Genomic DNA, 21,827 nt, shown 5'->3' with positions numbered 1-21,827 from the left:
TGCATTATCCATTGAAAGTGCTTTAATTTGTTCTTCTTTGGAAGCCCCCAGTTATGGTCGCCATAAGTTACAGTGCTCTGAAGTCGGATTCATCTTTAGCCATTGCTAACAACATGAATGTTGTAGGAATTTTGCCATGTATCAGAGGTATTGGCTTGAAGCGCATATGAACCATGCCCACATTGTGGACAGAGTGATATACACTAGTATTCATAAAGACACGTCTAGCATACGGTAAACTTTAATTGCCTATTCAGGACATCAAAGTTTAATCTATCTTTGTGGGGAAAAACAGAAAAGAAAAAGAAAATCCCTGAATGATTTCATAATCCCAACAGCAAAACACATTGTTCTGAGATGTGAAATTACATTTTATACCGGGCCCAAACCAATATTTGCATACCTATATAAAAGCAAGTCTTACGCAGCATCGATTTCCTGCAATTTTCTGAAACTCAAAGTGAATAAATTTTGTCAACGGTAAGCATTTCAAGAAGTGCTTTAAAAAGATTGTAGCAATTATATCAACAGATGACTAGGAGATCTGTGCAATATTGACTTTCTTTTTTCATCTTTTGGTGTATTATTACAAGTGTTACCTTAGTTGATACAGATAACCCAGACATGCACAAGTGAAATTTGTGTCAAATATTTTGACAGGACACCAAATTGTGATTGAGCAGTTTCCATTTACCACGTACTCATGTCATCGTCTTATGACTCTCAACTGATCAGCATCAGTTTTGTTTCCTATTTATTTTAAAAAAAAATGCGCTTGCTTCCTCGTTGGTGGAAACTTCTGAAACAGAGAGTATATACAAAGAGTACCAGGAAGTTATGAGTTATTTGACATGCAGAATGCAAACCTTTGTCTTGCAGCTGTGGTGATGAGGATAGAAATCTTGTATTGCACTGAATCCTGTATTAATATCATCCTTTGGTTAACTATCTTTGCCATATGATTGGCCACTTTGTCCATTACTGTTGTTATTTGCTGATCTTGAATTGAGGGATTATGAAAATGTCAAATACAACGAATGATATATTTGAACATTACAAAATTCTTCAGGTTGAACAGACGTTGCTCTGTCAGAGCAGTGAGAAATGTACAGTACTGCGTATTGTATGGAAAGCGGACCTTTCTTTGTATTAGATGGAAATTACCTCAAGCAGAGGAAACGGTCGAATGATGCTGAACCCTTGTGGTTAGCCCCAGGTGACTATCAATGGTCAGCAAATGGTATCAAACAGGTGCATTGTGCTCCTGTGATTGAACCCCAAACATCCTATATAGTATGCGGATTCAGTAAAAACAGAAAGAGTAGAATAACACACATCACTGAAGTTTGAGGAAAATCACTCGGGAATTCTGTCCAAAAGTAGTTAATTTTCAAAGTTTTCAATAAATCCATGTGCTGTTATCACTGAATAAGAAGGCTATCACAACAATTAATGCCACAATACACGGAACGATATAAAGGAATTAAAAGCAGCTATACAACATTTTATTGTAATGAAAAGTACACTGTTTGTACACACTGCCTTTACATACAATGTACATGCATGTGTAAGGTAATATTATATCCCCTGCCTTCTGAAGGAGGTGAGTCAAGTGTACATTCATAATGCTAGACAAATGAAAACAATGGTGGAAATGTCCATGTTTTGTTTATATCGTTTCACTACAAGGACATCATAAACTGTTCTTTAACCTCCTTATCTAGTGACTGCAGCACCTAAACTGTACACATTTGTCAATTATGAGCAGATTGTCTGATTTTCCTCAGACTTAACTGAATGTGTTCTACTGAACATGGGAACATGGTAACTACACTTTATCAGGGGTAAAGTTCCTTTAACCATAAAATCAGCCGGGTGTTGAATCAACCCCCTTCAACATTTTCCATGACTATTCTGCCGCGTGATATTTTTTCACCGCACCGCTCTCTGACTTTTTACTTTCAAGTCTCGCACATCTTACTTGTATGACACCATTATCGTAAAAATTAGGCATACTGTTACAATGCTGCATGACCTTTTATACACGTACATGCTTGTCAGACCAAAAATAGCTCAAAAACATGATTTTGTGAACAAAGTCTATTGTTAGTAATGCTACAAAGAATATTATCACCAAAAAATTAGGATTCTATGTAGTAGCTATATTTTCTGATTTAGAGCAAAATATGTATATGATTGCATGCATATACATGCATCACGGGGGGGGGGGGGGGGGGGGGGGGGGGAATCAACCCTCCTCCGGCTACAGAACAGCCTAAAAAGCTCGGCCTGGTTAGGATTAAGTTGGTTTGTCTAAACGTCAGGCAAGCAATATTGTGAAGCTTCAAGTTGCAGTCATGTTTTTAGACAATGGAAATTTTTCTTGACACAGACATTGATAATATTTGAATAATGCTTAAGCAATCATGACCACTTACAGAGGACAAAAAAAAAAAAAAAAAAACCAGACTTGCTCATTGAATAAATGATATGGAAAGTTGTAGTTGACTTCCTTCTTACCACGTTTACTTGTCCATTTGGTAGACAGAGGCAATGTATCAATACTTTGCCGTCCATTGATATGGCACCTATAGGCTAGAGTAATGCCAGAGAAAGCCCTCTTTAGATACTTGAGTAATACTTGAGCCGTTTTGACTCAGTTGTATATAAAGTATTGCTCAAACACAGGCGAGAAGTTTGCTATCTTTTTACAGTATATTGGTCACAGTATGCAAAATAAACAATGGAATGCCCAAGATTTATTTATTTATAAACTAGACAGGACAGCCATTGTCTTTTTTGGGCTTCCAAAGTTTTATGCCAAAGCCAGATGGCAGAGCTCCAGGTTTCCTAAAAATAGCAGTTGGCTAAAGTTTCTTATATCGGGGTTGCTGTAGTAATAGTGCGAATACTATGTCCCAAAATGCTTTAGCTGTGTGTGTGCATCAAAATTCCTTTACTTTTTCACGTCTTTTTAGGGGGGTGGGATGTCTACAGTGATTACTATTTTTATTATTTTTGTCATCATACTGATGATGATGATTATTATTGTAATTGTTGTGGTTCACTTTTATCATCATCAACATTATAGGACACATAAATGGTGTGCCATGGTTTTTTTTTTTTTTTTTTGGGGGGGGGTGGGGGAGTGGAAGGGCAGAGGATTATTAAAGAGAAAATAATGGAAATTTTCCAAAGTGGAGTGAACACAAATGGTTCCATGATATCCACGTACAATGTACCAACAACAAAATAATAATCCCTAGTCAGCATTTTCTTTGCATACCTTTATCATCATTAACCCGTTGAGGATGAGTCCCGAGTATGCTCGGGCAAGTGTCTATGGGAAATGCGTGTTGTAGCAAAATCAGCCCGTCCTCAACGGGTATTAGGAAAGGGAATAGAGAGTTTGAGCTCTTTCGGACGATGGAAACATCTTTTTTATGTCCTCAGTATGAATCATGATTTCAATTTTGATGTGAGTTACAGAACGTTCACATGTTCAGTGAATATCTGTCTTATAATCCTCTGTATTAATCGTGATTTTAATCTTGATTTGAGTATATACAGAATATTCACATGCTCAGTGTACAAACTAAAAAAGCTCTTTGAGACATGGCAAAAATCTTTCTTGTAATCATGTTATAAATAGGGATTGTAATCTTGATTTGCATATTGGAGGCGCAAGCTTCCTGATATGTCAATCAAAATCGCAAAGCACATCTGATACTAGCTAGTGTAGTGCAGGCAGATTGCATTACATTTTGCGCAGTCTGTGGGTCGAAGTAAATGTAGAGTCGAGCTCATTCGAGCTATGAGCTCCTGCTCAATCATGTTTTGGAGGGCAGGCCTTTGAGACCCGGAAGCGTACACCACTGATCAAGCAAAACAAGATTTGACAACACCTCCAGACCTTGATTGGCAAACCACGATTCTAGAATTGGGATTACAATAATTTGCTCTCAGACGCAAGAAACATCTAGATTACAGTCACGATTCTTCTATAAATAGAAATTACAATCATGATTACAAGAGAGATTTTTCTACCGTCTGAAATGGGGGTATATCTTTTCTGCTGAAGTAAAGAAAGGGCAAACCTTTTCCATGCTTCTTGAATTCCTCAATCCTGTGTCACTTTGATATTTGTGTATTCAAAGTGAAGATGCAACACCCTTTCCCATCTTTGCCTCTCAGAGTTCTCCTGATTGGGGAGTCAAGTCACAACGTACAAAATTCTGCAATTCAACCATCTCCATGGCTGCAAATTATTTTCTTAATAGACCATTACCATTACCATCTACCCTCCCACTTTCCCATTAAAGTCTTTGGTATTGGAAACCATGCTTGTGAGGAAACAAAGCGTGTCGAGACTTTAATACTCTTTTTGCATGTTTCAACAGTATATTATTCTTTTCTCAGTTCAGTGCTTCATCATGGAATACCCTGATATGTTGAATATGTGCAGTTAGATAGCAAAGTGTCCATCATTATTTATAAAATTTGAAAAGGAATTCACAATATAAAGTGTAGTGACCAGGAAGGGAACACAGACTGTGGCTTTTTACATTATGTATATAGCATTAAAAGTGATATGAATAAAGAGATTTAGAAAAAAAAAAAATGCTGTATCTTCTTTCTCCTCTCTCTTTGCAATGCTTAGGACTTACTTAATTCCAATGAAGCCTCAGGATGCTTGGACCAACGAAGACGACATCATAAGCTCAAAGCCGTCGCTGATTCTTTCGAGCCGAATGAAGCGTGAGTTAGATGTCGCATCTCCTTCCCTCACTCTGCCCGTGATTGCAATCTAACATATCGTCGCTGGGCGACAAGACCTCGTATCTACAAAATGTCAAATGTTCAGGAGAGCAAAAAAAAAAAAAAAAACATGGCAGCCGAAGCACTGCATCAAATAGGAGAACCTTTCCTTTCACATGCCATGGTGTCTTTACTTTTGAGATAAGACAGCTAGGATTTGGACAGGACATCATTAAACTGATATCTGACCATTAATCAAAAAAGTCATTTTCACCAAAATTTCAGATACGAGGTCTTGTCGCCCCAGCGACGATATATCTATCAGGAGCATATCAGCTTTGTAGGTCTTCACATCAAATGTAGAATACATTTGATTAGACTGCCATCTTTTCTAGCTGAGAGATGTACATGTATAGATTAAAAGGACTTGTGCAGCAAGTACTACAACTCTGTTTGGGAATGATGAATTATTGCAGAGAAAAAATATTTCAATCCTTGATGACAAGTATTTAAAGTCTTTTTTTTTTATTGCAGTGAACCATCAATCAAGTTTCATGGTAGCAGGTATCTTGATCATCGGGCATGTACTAGGTTCTGTATCTTGATGGATTACTGCGATGGCAGTGGCAGTTGAGATCGGTAGCAGATCAGTAGCAATAACCCCTCTCTGATAAATACTATACATGCCAAGTACTTTGTGAGGTTTTCATTTTTGTGAATTTCGCGATTCAGGTGCTATTCGTAAGGTTAAAAGCACACAAAAATATTAACTCTGGTCCCGACATAGATGTGACATGCACGCATACATTTCTCTGTTGAGTATTGTACTTCGTAATCACGAATTTAACCACTCATAAAATTATTGGGAAGTCCCACTTCACAAAAAATTAGACTCGCTATTTCATGATATATACAGTACATTCCAGTAACTTTCCCAATTTGGACATAGATTCATTTCAGAATTGCTGGTATTGTGAGTGTTTGACTTCTAAAACCTGAAAGGTGGAGGTGCCATGCTGATGTTGTGAAATCATTTTCAAGCCACTTCAGACCTGCCATGTGAGACTTGTATTCTGGTTGTCCCCGTGGATGCTACAATGTAGTTGCTCAAGAAGCTTCAGTTGTTTTAACTCGTGGAAGACTAGTCCCTAGTACTCAAATATACTCAGGCCGTGGGAAATATGTGCTGTAGCAATATCAGCTGGTCCTCTTACAGGATAAGGAGAGCTACTCTACTCAATTTGATGTAGCTAAGTTCTGTTTCTGTTTTGTTTTGGTTTTCTTTTCTTTTCTTTTTTTCTTTGTAGAGGATGGGTAGGTTTAACTGCTATTGGGATGACATTCCAACCTTTATGAACTTGTATTGTGTAAAGGTCTTATCTTATTGGAGGGAGCAGAGTTCTGATTGAAATCTGAGAAACATTGATATCCAGGTTATTTTAGAGAGAGCTATAACTGGTAATTTGAGAAAATTTGTCCAAAAGGCATAAAAAAAAGTATGGAGTTATGCAAATTCCTGTAAAAATGAACAGGAATATATGCTTCAAAAGAAGAAGACAAACATTACTGTTGAACTTAACTCGTGCATGTATGTTTGGGTATTTTTTTTTTTCTCCATGGACAGGAAGCAGCAAGGATTCTCAGAGCAGGAAAGAGAGCAGCGAAAGCTCCTCACGCAACTCATCTCTGAAGAGGCAGCTGCGCGCTAAGGCGGCACAGCAAGGTTCAGCTGTTGCAGAGGAGGAAACGGGAGACTTCTCCATCAGGACTGGAGAATCTGTGTTTTACGTTCAGGGAGCCTCATCAACGAAGTCGGAAGACTCCGGCTCGCAAACGGGCGTCCTGATTGACCTCTCGGATGATTTGCTGGACAGCACAGACAGTAGCTTTGACTCGGACTCAGTTGAAACCCCCTCTCTGATTGACATACCGATCGCACCAAACCACGTGCAGCCGAATGCAGCAGCTCCAGAACTCAGTCGCTATGACGACGTTCCTTACGAGGATCTGACGGTTCAGCCCAAAGCCAAAGTGGGACAATTTGTTGATCAGCCCCAGCCGCCTGCCAAGTCCTTTTATTCTAACCAACAAGCTATCTTGGATGGCTATCAAAGAAATCAGCAAATGATGCATTCATCTTTAGAGACTTCAGATCTGTATGCATCGGTCAATAAGGTGAAAGCGTCGGGAACCAGTGCGTCAGTGTCGAGGACGAGGGCAAACCCCTTCGCCTCATCCAGCAGGCCAGCAAATGATCCCGCATCTCAAAATCCACAACCGCCAAAGAATTTCTACGATGCTGTGCCAAATGAACTAGAGCCTCCCGAGCATGACGCTATGGCAGCAGGACTCTTGAAGGGAAAATGGGTCAATTTTCATGACGATTCTCCGGTCAAGAGAGAAATGCCCATGAGTAAAGCCAAACCTTCAGCAATTGAAGCTCTTCCAAGCAGGTTTTATGATGAGGTTCCAAACGAGCAGGAGCAGCCAACTGTGGCTGTCGCTTCTTCTGGGGTCGCCACCAGACCTGTACACCCAGCCAGCTCTGCACCATCTCACGCAACTCCTGCTGGCCCCTTACCGAGTGCAATCTCTGGAATGTACTTAAGACCCATGCCAAACTACCCTACTGCTAAACCTGTGGAACCAGTCAAAGTTCCCCTTTCGTCATCACCAAGTCTTGATTGTTTTGACCCCTTGAAACAAAAACCGCCGTCTCCACAAGAGCCCCCTAAAGCAACAGAGAAGGCAAAACCCACCAGCCCGCCTTCTGGTGCCCATGGGACCATTACTATTCCTCCTCCAAAGTCAAAGAAACCCACAAGGACTGCAAGCTCTGTTAACAGACCTAATGCAGCAAACGGACTGCATGGTAGCAAAAGCGTTGCCATGGAAATTGCCCAGAAAGTGGAAGGGAGCAGCAGGGATAAGTACGCGGCGATACAGACTGTGTCATCGGTCAATCAAAGTCAATATTCTGAGTGGGACACCGCCAGACTTCTGGAGGGCCAGCGGAGGAACCTGCAGCGTCAGGGTTCCCAGGAGTCCAACGCCAGTCAGGAGGACAACTTCCTCATGATGTGCTTTCCCCGTAAGGACAAGGCAGGGAATAGCAGCAGCAATAGTATGAGCAGTTTACAGGGTGGGGCAGGGAAAAAGACCTCGCCCTTTTCCGATGGAAGTAAGAGGGATGGAGTGCCCCCTCTCCCACCGAGGAAAGCCCTCGGCGAAGATGTGCTTCCCCCAGACTCGCAGTCATCAGACTCTAAACTCTCTATGCAGCAATCGACGGGGCGATCAGTCATACTGCCAATAATGAAGGATGGCGTCCAAGTGAGTCACACGCATTATTTCCTTCTCCCGGCCAAGCCAGCAACGCAACCCCTCCATCCTTCCTCCGACCTGCTCGCCAATTCCGCCATGTCTGCCAGTAAGACCACTCCGTTAAATCACACATCCCACTCGAAGCCATTTGTGAGGAATCCCACGCAAGTCGCCAATCCGGACTATTTCATGACAGGGCCGGGCGGCAGCAGTCGGGGCATGGAGGGCAACTACTTCAGCAAGAGTGGTCCCAAAGCGGGCACCAGCAACGGCGATCTCATGCAGACGTTTGATTTGTCCAACCTGAAGCCCATCTTACCGGAGAGTTCCTCCTCCCCAAGGCCCAGTGCCATGACACCGGCACCAACACACTCATCTGGGGTGCCATCATCTGCATCCTCCTCGCCCCACCGCCCCACTCCCAAGTCCGGTCCCTGCAAGTCCTGCAGCAGGAAGGGGTCCGACCTGGACCTGATGGCCTCGGAGACGCCGGCCACCGCTGCGGAGAAGGTCCGGCTGGTGCAGAAGGAGGTGCACGGTGTCACGTCGGAGGAGTGCCGCAACGCTCTCATCGGCAACCAATGGGACGTCACCAAGGCGGTGAGGGATCTCAAGACGGAACAAATGTTCCAGCTGGGCAGTGCCTCCAGGGAACACTGTGAGAACCTCCTCAGATCGCTGGACTGGAATCTGGAGTTGGCGAGCTCTATATTGTTAGAGCAGTCAGCACGGTAGCTCTAGAGCTAGTGATAATTTCACAGGGGTAGTCCAGACCAGTAAAAAGTTAGTCTGAAAAGAAAAAGTAATCATAATGGTGAAATTTCAATCTTAAAGATTATACAATTTTGCTGATTTTTACAAAACAGTTCTTAAACTGTCAGTATGAATATACAGATGAGTGAGTTAATGATGTCAGCATCTCACACTTTGCATGGTACAAGCGTAGTGTGCCCACAAACTCTAGTGATTTTCAGTTCTACTCTTTTTTTTTTTCCAAACACAATTATGTCCCAGTCTCAATTGTGTGTCTGGCTTATTATATGATAGTCAATCAGCCAGGAATAACATTATGCTTCACATTGTCATAGCAGAAAAAATCTATTTTTTGTCACATCAGTGGAAAATTGTGAAGTAGTGACATCCTCAGCTCACTTAAATGTATACCTATACCAATAGTTTCAGAACTGTTTTGCAAAAATTAGCCAAGCTTCACAATATAAACACTTCCCTATCAAATTTATATGATTTTGATGAAATTTTCACTGTATCTCTTCTGAAATTATACTCTTTCTTTTCAGACAAGCGTTAAACTGTTGTGAAATTCTCCTTTACGGAACTTATGCTTGCACATGTTTTTATTGTTTTTAACATTTCTATGGAAGTGGAAATGGAATAACATACATATGCACTTTTCCTGTTTTAAATTATTGGTATATTTATCTGGCATTTGTATAAGATGGTGCTTTATGCATGACAATACTTACACTGTACATAGATCCATGTTAAGTGTAAAAAGGACTGTGAATGAAACAGCTATATTCAATCTTTCAGAATGGTCTTCAAGAGAAGGAAATATGTGAACTGAGGATTGGTCATTATAAGAAATGTCACCATGCCACAACGATGTTCAGTGTATACAAAAACATGTGCATATTTTGCTGATGATCAAAAGTTTTATCCACATTCTGTAAGAGACATATTTTATTGCCAGACGTGCAAACAAGAAAGATGTAATAGAACTTATTCTTACAATGTACGATTCAACTCTGTGGAGCAAAGGTCAAAGGTCAAAGTTTCTGGTCAGTACACTGTACAGTCTTACAGTAGCTCAATGCACATGTGGTATGGATTTGTGGCTTTAAAAACCTGTACCCAACGAAACCTTCCCTCTTTCTTTATCTATCAATCCATCATTCTATCAATCTTACAGTCTGTCTACCTGTCTTTCTAAAAACATTCAATTTGTATGTCTATCTTTCTATGTGTACATCTATATGTACAGTAATCCATCCTCTTCTTTTCTGGTGTGTATTGATAGAATTTTACTTGCCCTTACACTGGTGTCTGCATGACAGGGTCATCTAGAATGAGCAAAAAATTTTATTTGTCAGTGTTTGTTTGTTTGTTTGCGTGTTTGTTTGTTTTTTGTTTTAATGCTGATAGAGGGGGAATTTGATTTTTTATTCGATGTTTGGGATATACCAGTAACAAACTAAGGTGATATATCATGCTTCAGGATTGCGTACCCACCCCCCCCCCCCCCTTTCTAGAGTATCAGTGTTTTATTGTAAGCTTGTGTTTCTGGAAGTTGGCATGCTTGAGCTTTTCGGTGCAAATGGCAATATTTCATCAGTTTGTGTAACAGGCCATATTTGTTATCATTATTTATTCATATGATGGGAAATTATGGACAATGTGTTTCTAGGATTGCTGATTTATTCATTGGAGGAAATGCCTGGGGGGATAAAATCTGTCTCTACTGAAATCAAACTGTAATAGTGCCCTCTAAATAAAGAGGGTCCTTTTGCGCAGTTATGGTAAACCATTTTTAGTTTGGTAATCCCATTTGTACACCACAATATTATGCTGAGGCCATGAACTACAGTGTACTTGGACATAGTATGTGGATCAATATTATGTGTGCGTCACTCCTTGCAATTTTGTATACCACTATCCAACAATGGAAGACTCAACACAGGAAATTTTTTTTTTTAATCTCTCTGTTGCGTAATCGGTTTTGAAAAAGAAATCTTTTCATTATGATACAGTATATCTGCTAATCATTGTATAGAGAAAAAAATCTCCCCTGTTCCTTTGTGGATGATATCTGTTGTCTCAGTTACAGAATTTTCAAAGCCTTCTTAATTGGTGAATTTCATTGATTCTTAGGTTAGCAACATATTTCAGAAGATCTTTTTATCTCTCAAATCGGAGGATTGTTTCTAATTCTAGATATCTGTTATTTTCTGCAGACAGAATGAATTTCACCAGGTCCAGCTAAATTTTCTCCCTTAACTCAAGAGATGCCAATTTAGTGATGATAAGAAGGTAATAAATTCTCTGTAGCAAGATCACTCCAGGGCAATGATGGGCTAGGCAACTCTTTATCCCCTTTTCACGTTATGCTGGCTTGAAACCACTTGCTAGTCTGTCTTGTGCTGTATGCATGCTGTTCATACACATGATTGCAATTTCTGTGCAGTTCCGGTTGTTGTGCGCGGTCCACAACTTTGAATCGCAGTTTCTGATGACCACATAAAGCCGCCGAAATGTTACCGTTGGGTAGCCACGGGCTGCATTAGACGAGAAGTAGTGGTGAATCTGACTGAATAATCATGTAATTGCAATGTCGTATTACATTTTGATGGCATAACCACATACATTTAATAGTGAACTCTTTGCTCAAACTGGAGCTTGATAGTGCAAGTACCCGCATCATTTTTGTGCAATTTTGAAATCAAGCTTTGCAAAGATTTTGCTTTTGCGCAATTCATTTGTTTGTTTTTATGTCACTTTTGCATGATAGAAAATTTACATCTTTTTTTTTTTCAGCAAAATTTCAGATGTTTCATCGTATGTATCCGGAGTTTTCCATTGGCAAGTGTATGCCATTGGCAGAATGAATTGATCTTTTAGCGTGGTGATCGTTTTTACGGCACCTTATTGTAATGATAAGAATAAAATAGGATTCACTACAAAATTTTATGTAGTATTGGCCCTGCTGTCTTCAACAGCTTTCGCCGTGTACTACAATTTTAGTTTATGTGTCTGTTATACCTCAGAGTGTGTGCATTTCTCTGTTCTTTTGAATGTCAATGATCCGGATACACAATGATTATTTCCTGACATGAATATGCAGTAAGATTGCTTAGAGCAGTTTCAAAGAGTAAAGAAATAGATGAAGATGTAATACATGTACCGTACGTTTGTTTTTCATCCAATTGAGTAAAGAAATGTAATGGTACAATGTACCTTGTGCACTTTGCACTGGTGATAGGGTCATGCAAGGTTTCCTGTTATGTTGAAATCCTCTTAACAGTAGGATTTCTGTAAAGATCACACAGATCACAAAATGAAGGAAATTGCGGGGGAGTCAATTATTCCTTGTATTTTCTGCCCGTTTGTCATTCAAAAAACCCCTGTCCAATTAAGGGGGCGTCTTCGTTTTTCATTCACCAATGAGCTCCATAGTATTACAGTTCTGGCGATACAAAGTAACAAATGTAATTTATCATGTGATACATGTATATCATATGGTAACTACAGTACGTGTATGTTCATGCAAGACATCCGGGATGTAATCTGGCAGGTTTTCCTGTATACATGCAAATCAGGAGTTAAGCAACTAGATACTATGGGTCATTCACGCAGCTGCAGTAGATGCAATTTGATGACTTACGTAGGTCACTTTGCAAGAGAAATGTATAGTCAAGAATTTAGAATCTGGAACGATGGCACCAACATGCCACGCCCTCCACTCTCTAAGAGTGAAATAATTGGGTGGAAACTGAGTTTGCATATCTTATTAGTTATCAGGTATTGTATGATATTGGTAGTCATGGAAATTTGATGAAGAGGAATCAAAGCAAAGAATTTGCCAGGTCATAGTTATGTTTATTGCCTCCATTCTGAAGTGCTGGGGGCAATAGTGCTATCAAGGCAATCCTGGTTCTTGCATTGAACAAACAGTCATCAAGGATGTGGAAATGCCATAAATATCAACTGCTATGCAATCTTTTCATTTGGTATGCGAAAATTAATGTGTTCCCTTTCCTTTGTTGAATTTTCTTTGGCTGGAATAAAATTTCTTAACTACATCGTTAGAATAAATCAAAGTGTGGAAAGATTGTTCAAGAACAAACTCGTAGTGCCACGGTACTCGATGGTATGATGAAGAAGACACAGGTCATTCACACGTGCAATGTACAAGTCAAAAGTATGATGGCAAAAGGAATTAACTCCATTCTTGTTAATTTGAGATATTTGCCATTAGAGATGCAAAAAGCAAGCAAACAAACCGTGAAGAATCTAAGAAAATGTGGGTTATTTTTTATTATGTCTTCAAGAATATTCCATGCTTTGTAACAAGCAAATTATCACTGGAAATGTTTTATTTTCCTCTTGACAATGGACTTACTTGAATATGTTCGAATGGCTGTTTTTCCTGTTTTACAATCAAGCTTGAGTATAAAGCAGTGTGTGTTTAGTGATGCGAGTCTAGCTGAAAAAACAAGAAGTAAATTCAATTGGATTGCTTATGCAGGCATGCGGTAGGTCTGCTTAATACATGTACCAACTGAATCTTTGAACAAAGCCAGAGTGCAATTGAGTCTTCACAAATTATGCTGTCACTGGTACACAGTGTGTAATTTTGGTCCATTTTCCAGACCGTCGCACTTGTCACACCGCCGAAGAGGACAAGTAATTAGACTAATATAAAGACTTGTTTTATCGACAAAAGCGTAATCCAAGCCAGCGAAGAGAAGAGAATCTGGAAATTAGAGTTGGAGTTGGAGGTGAAGTTTGATGCGTACAATAGAGCAATCATGCAGGTTTTACATGATTGTAGGTACATGTACTGTGCCACTGCAATGTGTGCGTAATAAATGCAGCATCACTTCTGAGTTTGGCAGGTCATTGCTGAGTATATTTCGAGTCACGGAATGGGGGGAAAAAATGTGACTTAGAAGGAAAGTTTTTTTTTTTTTTCTTGTTTGTTGTCCTTGTTTGTTTGTTTGTTTTTACTTGGCGTTCACAAACACTTGTTGCTGTTTTCTAACAAGAGATTTTAGCGGCTCATGATTTACCTGATTGTATGTTGGCTTGCCAAAAATTAATAAAGACAGAATCGAAGCTGGTAGTATATGTACCACACGCTTTAAAACCCGACTGTGTATAACTTGAAATAAATGGTACATTAGCATCATTTTCTTGCAAAATATATCATGATTTTTTGTTTCAGATTTTTGAAATTGTTGCATGACAAACAAGATGGAAAAAGTTGTGTTTTCATTTCTCAAGATGGGAGTCCGAATAATCAGGAATGTTAAAGACTACCATATTTTGCTTTCTTAACATGTTTGTAATTGCAAATGAATGTCAAATGTTTTAAGACAAGCTAGGCTCGCGTGTGTGTACGTGTATACATTATGGAAGGGTATTACTTCGAGATTATTATGACTAGAAAAGGGATAAACTTTTCATATCTGCTTTGACATCGTCAAATTGGACACTGTTATTATGACGTCATGCACACCCTTGTCACTGGCATTGCACTACACATAATGTACATGTTGTTAGCAGCAGGAATGCAGATGGAAGAATTGTGGCTTATATGGGGTTGTTTTCGCAAAGCAGCCAGAGTTAATTTTTGTGCAGGAAGAATTTTTAATAGTTGTGTATTTATACATTTGTAACATCTTTCATAAAGTTCATCTCCGACATTATTTTTTTATACTTTAAGAGCATAAAGATTTATTGTAAATATACCTCTATTCTATGGTGTATCATTCTAGATTCGTTCGCATTTGCCATTCCATGTGAGTGTGAGCCAGATTTTGGTGGAAAGATAAACGAGTAATATTCCTTCAGTGTTAACATTTTGGAAGTTGTCTCGTCAAAGATGCACTAACGCGAAAAAATTATTGTGAATATGATTATACTGTATTGATGCAGCATGCAATGGCGAGTGTAAGGTACAATGCATGTGGCTATAACTCTGCATGCATTGGCCGTTATATACCACTCGCTGAATATCTGTGTATCTCCAATCTTTCACCCTAGAAATGATTAAAGAATTGAAAATGACTTAATGCTTTCAAACACGGCAATCTGCTGTCAAGCGTGTCTTATCTCAGGTTCCCCTCCCTGTTTGTTTTACCATGAGCAAGATCTTATGAATGCGATAGCGTTGTGCAGAAGGGTACAGATAGAAGCGTGCGAGAGTTTGCAAGCTGTAGAGGAAGTCAACAAACAAACCAACAAATAAACTACAAGGCGTCCCCGTGACAACAAACACGGTTATGACAAAATTTCGTTACAACGAAGTAAAAATGAAGACCCCAAATTATTTTCATTAAAGTATACAGCGCATAATTTACTTCGGCCGTATCAAAATTTCGATATAATGAAAGGAAACTGCCGTTCCCGAGGACTTCATCATAACTGCAGTCGCCTGTAATATAGTATTGATATGGTGGAGTATACATGTACTAAGTAGGGCCTACAGTCCTCGCTTGGGACCGGCCGTTTTCTTTCGTTATATCGAAATTTCGTTATAACCGAACATGTAAACAAAAAGCAGAGAGTGGACAATGTTGCAGTCTGAATTTTTACTTCGTTGTAGCCTAAGTGTCGTTATAATTGTGTTTTAACGAGAGTGCACTATTCAGACTTTCAGTGAAAATACAACTATCTTGGTTTGCTTTTTTTTCTTTTTTTTTTCTACATCGACGTAAATAAACGTAATAATTTGAATAAGAGGTACGAGACGGTGTACTCCGTCTTGCCACAAAATTTATCCAGAATGTGAAAATGACTTGAGATAACTTCTAGTACAATAATAATCCCCATCATTGTTGTCGGTTGTGACTGACACGGATGATACGGGCGTTAAATTGCCACTATAGCCTGGTGTGTTCGAGGCACCTTAACGCCCTTATCATTCGCAACCGATGCGGGGGTAGTAAGAAACGAAAACTCTGGCATTCATGTATATGAAAGTTGGCTAAACTGCTAAATTGAAATTCCAGACCCCAAAACAAAAACAACAACAACAACAACAACACCAACTAGAAAAGTTTACAAAACCCATATTTAACCTAGATGCACACCCTTTTGCCATATACTGTAGTGGATATTGGCGGCCGCTGAAAGTACAACAGTTTTGTAATAATGTACCTCAACCATAGGATGTACATGCTATGTAGTCAACGCTGGTGATTATTTTGATTTAATCAAAGGGTGTATTTGTTCAACAAACGCTCCATATAACTACAAATTTCCAACCATACAAATATTTTGTTTTGATGTTTCATTGTTTATCATACCCTGAAAAAAAAAACAAACACACACACACACATTTCCATGTAGTAAAGTAGTGATTGCACTTTGTAAGGAGTTTACTATGAGTCGTGTATTGTATTACTAAGAAGGAAAAAAAAAATCATAACATCATTTGTTATACAGTATCTCTTTATACGTTAATTTTCATGAGTGCACAGTATGTGTAGGCAGGTAGGAGAGCTTTAATGGCAGAGGCGGTCGTCAATAGTGCGAACACCAGTTTTGCACCAGTTGGCGTTGACTAGAGGTTTATGCTTCTCTGTAGGAAAATGCGGTGCCTACCCAGAGCTTTCCTCTTTATCATTTCCACTGGTCGCTGACTTGTCGCAGTCCGGTTCAAGACTAGATTTCAGAGATTCCCGACCTTTGACTCGATGAAGTTTCTTAATCGGCAACTGTACTGTAGGTTGGTAGGTGCCTGGAACCTGCAGCTGTACATGCTCTTCTTTTGTGGTCCCTTCCTATTTCACAACTTCTTAAAGGGATCGTACAGTTTTGGTTGAGACCTAATTTCAGGTTTCTAACATTTTTTGGTGAGATGATGAGAAACCTCTTATGACATATATGAAAGAGCATGCAATTCTATGAGAAATTCAACGTTTGTTTGATGAAAATTGGTTTTGAAATGGCTGATATATCCAAAAAAAGAGCGATTCTAATAAAGTGTGGGACCCACACTTCATTACGATCACTTTGTTTTACTTTCTTTTTGGATGTTTCAGTCATTCCAAACCCGATTTTCATCAAACCAAATAAACTTTGAATTCCTCTTAAAATGGTATGCTCTGTACTATATCATAAGTATTTTCTTGGTATCTCGCAAAAAGTTAAAACCCCAATTCTCATCTCCACCAATACTGTATCATCCCTTAAACAATATAAAGGTACTGTTTACTATTGGGAGCAGTGATTGAAAAAATGCTCGAGATATCACATTTGATGCATAGTGTGTAGATCAGTTGTATCACAAAACATCCTACCATGTAAAAAATTCGCAATAAAGCCTAAGATATAAAGATACAGTGTACCACTATTTTTTCTAAATAAACCATAACTGTAGACTGTTTAGTCTATACATTTTTATTATAACTATTGTTCACATTTTGCATACTTAACAATAACATTAATTATACTGATTCAAATTTTTACATTGGTTGTTTATATCCCTACCTCACATGTTAGAACTATTTTAAAGCACTAAAGCTGGGTTTTTGTTTCATCTTCAAATGTAAACTATCCCTTTAACATATATTGTTGTTAGACCTCTCATGGAGACACATCTTTTAATCTATATATATATATTTTGCTCTTTTCTTAGATTTACTTGTTTTACATTGCATAATTTTAAAGTGAAGTGATTTGAATTATGTTGATAATCGATCTCATTGCTGGATCTGGTTTCAGTGATCCAATCAGTTATTTGTTGCAACCACGTACATTACGCAAAGGATCGTTAGTGGTTCTTTTATGAAATATATTGCCCAGTCTCGTTTCTACTTAACTTTAATCCGCGCTTAAACAAGCCTAAGTGTATCGTTAAGTATAGTTTACAAGATACGAAAACACAGTATGGAGAGGTAAGGAGAGAGAGTAGTGGACATACAATCATGCAGATACCACTACAGTTTTATATCCTTCCCAGAACGTTCCCGTTCTGAATCTTTACGAAAATTCATGGTCCTTTATTTTGCAAATTGCAAATATGGAACTTGCAGAGTTGCAAACTTTTTGCCATTTAAACATATTCAAATGCGCGTTTGTCCATCCATCTACCGTTACATATTCTCATATAGAGAGAGGTCTTATTTAGGAGTTACATCTGGGGTCTCCACTATTCCACCATCTGATACAAGGAAAGAAAGAGAGCGAGCGATACACAAAGACTAAGGAAATAAAATCGCCTTGTAGGCTTTTCGCCATGGTTGCGATTATTCTTTTTAAACCACTGGAGGAGTAAGAGGGTAAGGGTGGTAGTAGACAATAACTTGTCATTCATACACTCTTCGGCAACGTTCCGGAGAGAACCACTCTTTTTCATAGGGATAATCACTTTCTCTTAAAGACGTAGTCGGAGTCGGGTGCCCAATGTGTCTTTTGCGTCCACAGACTGTATGAAGAGCCTGGGAAACATAATTAGCTCGCAGTAAGATACCTTATGTAAATGTTTTTACATGTGCTTGTTAGCGTCTTTTTGGTTCCATGTGATTTTTGTATTTATTAGTTGTTGTTGTTGTTGTTATTGTTGTTGTTGTTGTTGTTGTTGTTGTTGGTGGTGGTGGTGGTGGTGTTGGTGGTGGTGGTGTTTATGGATTGTCTTATTTCCACTCAAATCAACGTCGGTTTTTGATAGAGCGTAACGGGATCGTATCGTAAGCTTATGCTAATGTAGATGCACAATGCTGAGCTCGTATGGAGCCAAGCTAATGATCACATTTTATGTACACACTCAAGATTTGTCATTTTTCTTTATAGATAATGGTGGATCGATTATTTCTGGTGGCCCGGGCCACGAGGCCACCGCTAGTGTCTATAGCCTTGTAGAAAATATCATAGCAAGTGTGACAGCGACTGTGTATTTTTGTGTGTTTGGGACAAAGGAAAATTAACAACGGCATTCATTCAGGGTACTATACATCCCATTCATTAAATCTGTTCTTCAGGTTTCTTCTCAAAATGGGACATTCAGTTGAAATTTGTCATGGCCAGTTGGGAACTTGATCAAAATAAACACTGTCTTAATTCTCCACATCTGAATCGTAAATTATTTTCATGAACAAGAACGCTGTTCCGTGAAAGAAAAGAATCATTTACCATTTTAATGTCGGACAATAGGCCTATGAGAGACTTGAGGCTTCCGAGTTCAACAACTAGTCTATGATGGTTTGGCCTATGTCCTTGACCACAACCAGGCATTTCTGTTCGGCGAGCAGATCCAAATCTGATCCGCCTCAGTATCGACAATCTTGGACTAGCTGTTTTTATGATAACCAAGAGTTCCCACTTATAACCTGTTTGTAAAATTCGGCAGCTATCAGTAGCGTGGTATGTGTTCTGTGAAGACATTCTCGATGAGTCAAATGGGGTGACTTCACGTGGTAAATAAGACCGTGCTGTTGATTGTGAGTAGAATGAGACGGATCGGATCCAACCTTTGTAAATGAAACCATTCGTGTCAACTTCTGGACAAGTAGAGCATGTTCGTAGATATAATGTCACTACGTATGGAGTAGAAGAACATTGCATAATAATCGCTTATCGCTACATAAAATGCTGAGATTCAGAATGTGTGGAAACTGCTCTGATGATACACGGTTACCGAGGATCGTGCAGTAGCGTGGCGTTATATTACTAAAGAGAAAATTGTGGACGAATCAAAGCGTCGTACATTGTATATTATTCAAAGGATGATAATAATGGGTGATTAAAGCTAATTTTTATATAGCGCGCTTCAGACATGTTCAGAATTACAATACTCCATACACATTATTTCTTCAGGTGTGAGTTTCTTCACTTTGTCTCCCTCTACAAATTAAATTTGTTAAGATCGCAACAGTGATTAGGCATACTGCTGACCTGTAAATAAACAAACATGTCGGAAAAGGAACCAGTGGGACTCGAACCTGTCATCTACTGCTTTCCGGGCAGCGGCACTACCACCAGGCTGTCCCTGCATGGTTGCCAGCAGTGACACGATGAACATGGAACAAATACCCAAGCTCCGAAATTCCGACATTGTTCTGTTGAGTAGTCCAAGGCGGACAAGGTATATTAAATGAAAAAAAAGATATTATTCAGAGGGGTGAAGGTTCGGGTGTGAGTCAGATGTAGCAAAACAATGTCGGAATTTCGGAGCTTGGGTATTTGTTCCATGTTCATCGTGTCACTGCCGGCAACCAGGGACAGTCTGGTGGTAGTGTAGCCGCCCGGAAAGCAGTATATGACAGGTTCGAGTCCCACTGATTCCTTTTCCGACATGTTGGTTAATTCACAGATCAGCAGTTGCGATCTTAACAAATTTAATTTGTAGAGGGAGACAAAGTGAAGAAACTCACACCTGAATCTTCACCCCTCTGAATAATATCTTTCTTATATTACTTCTTGTTAGACATCGTTATGAATGTCCGAGTTAAAAATATAACATTCTTCATTAAAGATTGAAAGATGCTGATAACTCAATTTGTACTCGTATTTTATACAACTGTCGCTGGAGCAAATCTGCATGTTGGCATGCAGCTATTCTGCCATCGAAAGTTAACTCCTCCCGCCCTCCCTCACCCCCCTCCCCTTTCCTCGCACCCTATTTTACAATTCAGATAATCATGTTCGGTAATCATGCAATATTTATTCCACCTGACATTCGAAATCTGGTTATAACTGTAGATCAATCATGTCAATGACGTATGAAAGAAGTGGATCATTAGAACTAGCTGGTATGTGTGGGTGGTTCTAGTACACTTTTTGTACTTAAAAGTGGGAGTCTTCTATACATTCAGTGCGACCATGGATAATTCCACTAAATATCCAGGTCTCGTAGATTATGAGCTTAGGACACAGTAATCCTAGCAGGTATTAGGAAGAGACTCGAAGAAAGTAAAAGAGATGTATGTCTACGTGATCGAATGGGTAGTATTTACCAGAGAGTATTAAAGAGGACAGAAGGGGAGGGCGTGGGCGAGGTAACGTTCTGGATTTGATAATCAACGAAATCAACGACTATTTTTTATTTTATTGTAACCTTTTTTTTTTTTTTTCCTGACAAATAAAGAAATAATCGTATGCAGAAGGTATGACTTGGAAACTTAAACAACTTCATAAAGCATACCGTATTCAGGAAGGTCCTGAAGACTTGATAATAACAAGATAGATTCTTTCTCTCATTTCACAGCGTTCTATATGTTGTCGATGGCAACGTATCTGTTCTGCTCTACAGGACAAAAGAAGGACACTGTGATCTTACATGGCATTATTGTCCTTCATGATATTTCCTCCTCGTTAAGAAAAAGTAGCTCAAAGTTTTGTCACATTGTACAGAAAGCAGTGTTTCTATAGAGAAGTTGGACAATGAATATTTCATTGAACATATACAGAGTGTAGAATAAAGTCAAAAGGAACAGAAAGTATCGCTGAGGTTGCAGAAAACGGAGCGATTGTGTAAGCACCAAATTCAATTCTGCTTATAAAAAAAAAAAATAGTTATGTGAATATACGCTATAGCAAAAGCACCATCCTCTGTAATCGCATTTATACACCCTTCCGTGTCATCTGTGGTGGCTTTTCTTTCTATAGTGGATGAATCATTCAGGATAAAGCAGTTCTAAACTAGGTCTTAGTGATACTAATGTGTAACTGGTCAAACGATGGTGATACGGATTACGGGTCGTTACTGTAAATCACCAATAGATTCTACTTCATCCCTCGAATTAAGGAGGTACCAGGCGAGCTCGCCTAGTGCACCTTGCTCTTACGTGACCGAATAGATCTTAATAAGATCGTAACATATTTTCATTGTCTGTCTACTTAGGACGAAGTGTGTTTGAGGTACGAAATCAGAAATCGTTGTCTTTTTAGCCACTTAATAGAGGGATTCTGTTTTTCATCCTCTTCTTATCTAAGGCACGAGGTAGAGGAGAATGCACCTCAAAGGAAAGTTTCGCTGGATCCTCCTGCTGTCATTCCTGGCT

General features: G+C 39.2%; 1 protein-coding gene across 1 annotated transcript in view; it reads left to right on the top strand.

The window, feature by feature from the left end:
• Positions 1-9,039, top strand: part of LOC140239262 (uncharacterized) — a 115,531-nt gene extending 106,492 nt beyond the window's left edge. The window contains exons 11-12 of the mRNA XM_072319139.1: positions 4,661-4,758; positions 6,383-9,039. Of these exons, the coding sequence (XP_072175240.1) occupies positions 4,661-4,758; positions 6,383-8,817 (2,533 nt within the window). The 3' untranslated portion in view covers positions 8,818-9,039. The remainder of the gene's footprint in view (positions 1-4,660; positions 4,759-6,382) is intronic.
• The last annotated feature ends 12,788 nt before the right edge of the window (positions 9,040-21,827 follow it).

The sequence above is a fragment of the Diadema setosum genome, chromosome 15 (assembly GCF_964275005.1).
Source record: "Diadema setosum chromosome 15, eeDiaSeto1, whole genome shotgun sequence".
Classification (NCBI taxonomy): Eukaryota; Metazoa; Echinodermata; class Echinoidea; order Diadematoida; family Diadematidae; genus Diadema; species Diadema setosum.
This window is presented reverse-complemented; position numbering and strand designations above follow the sequence as displayed.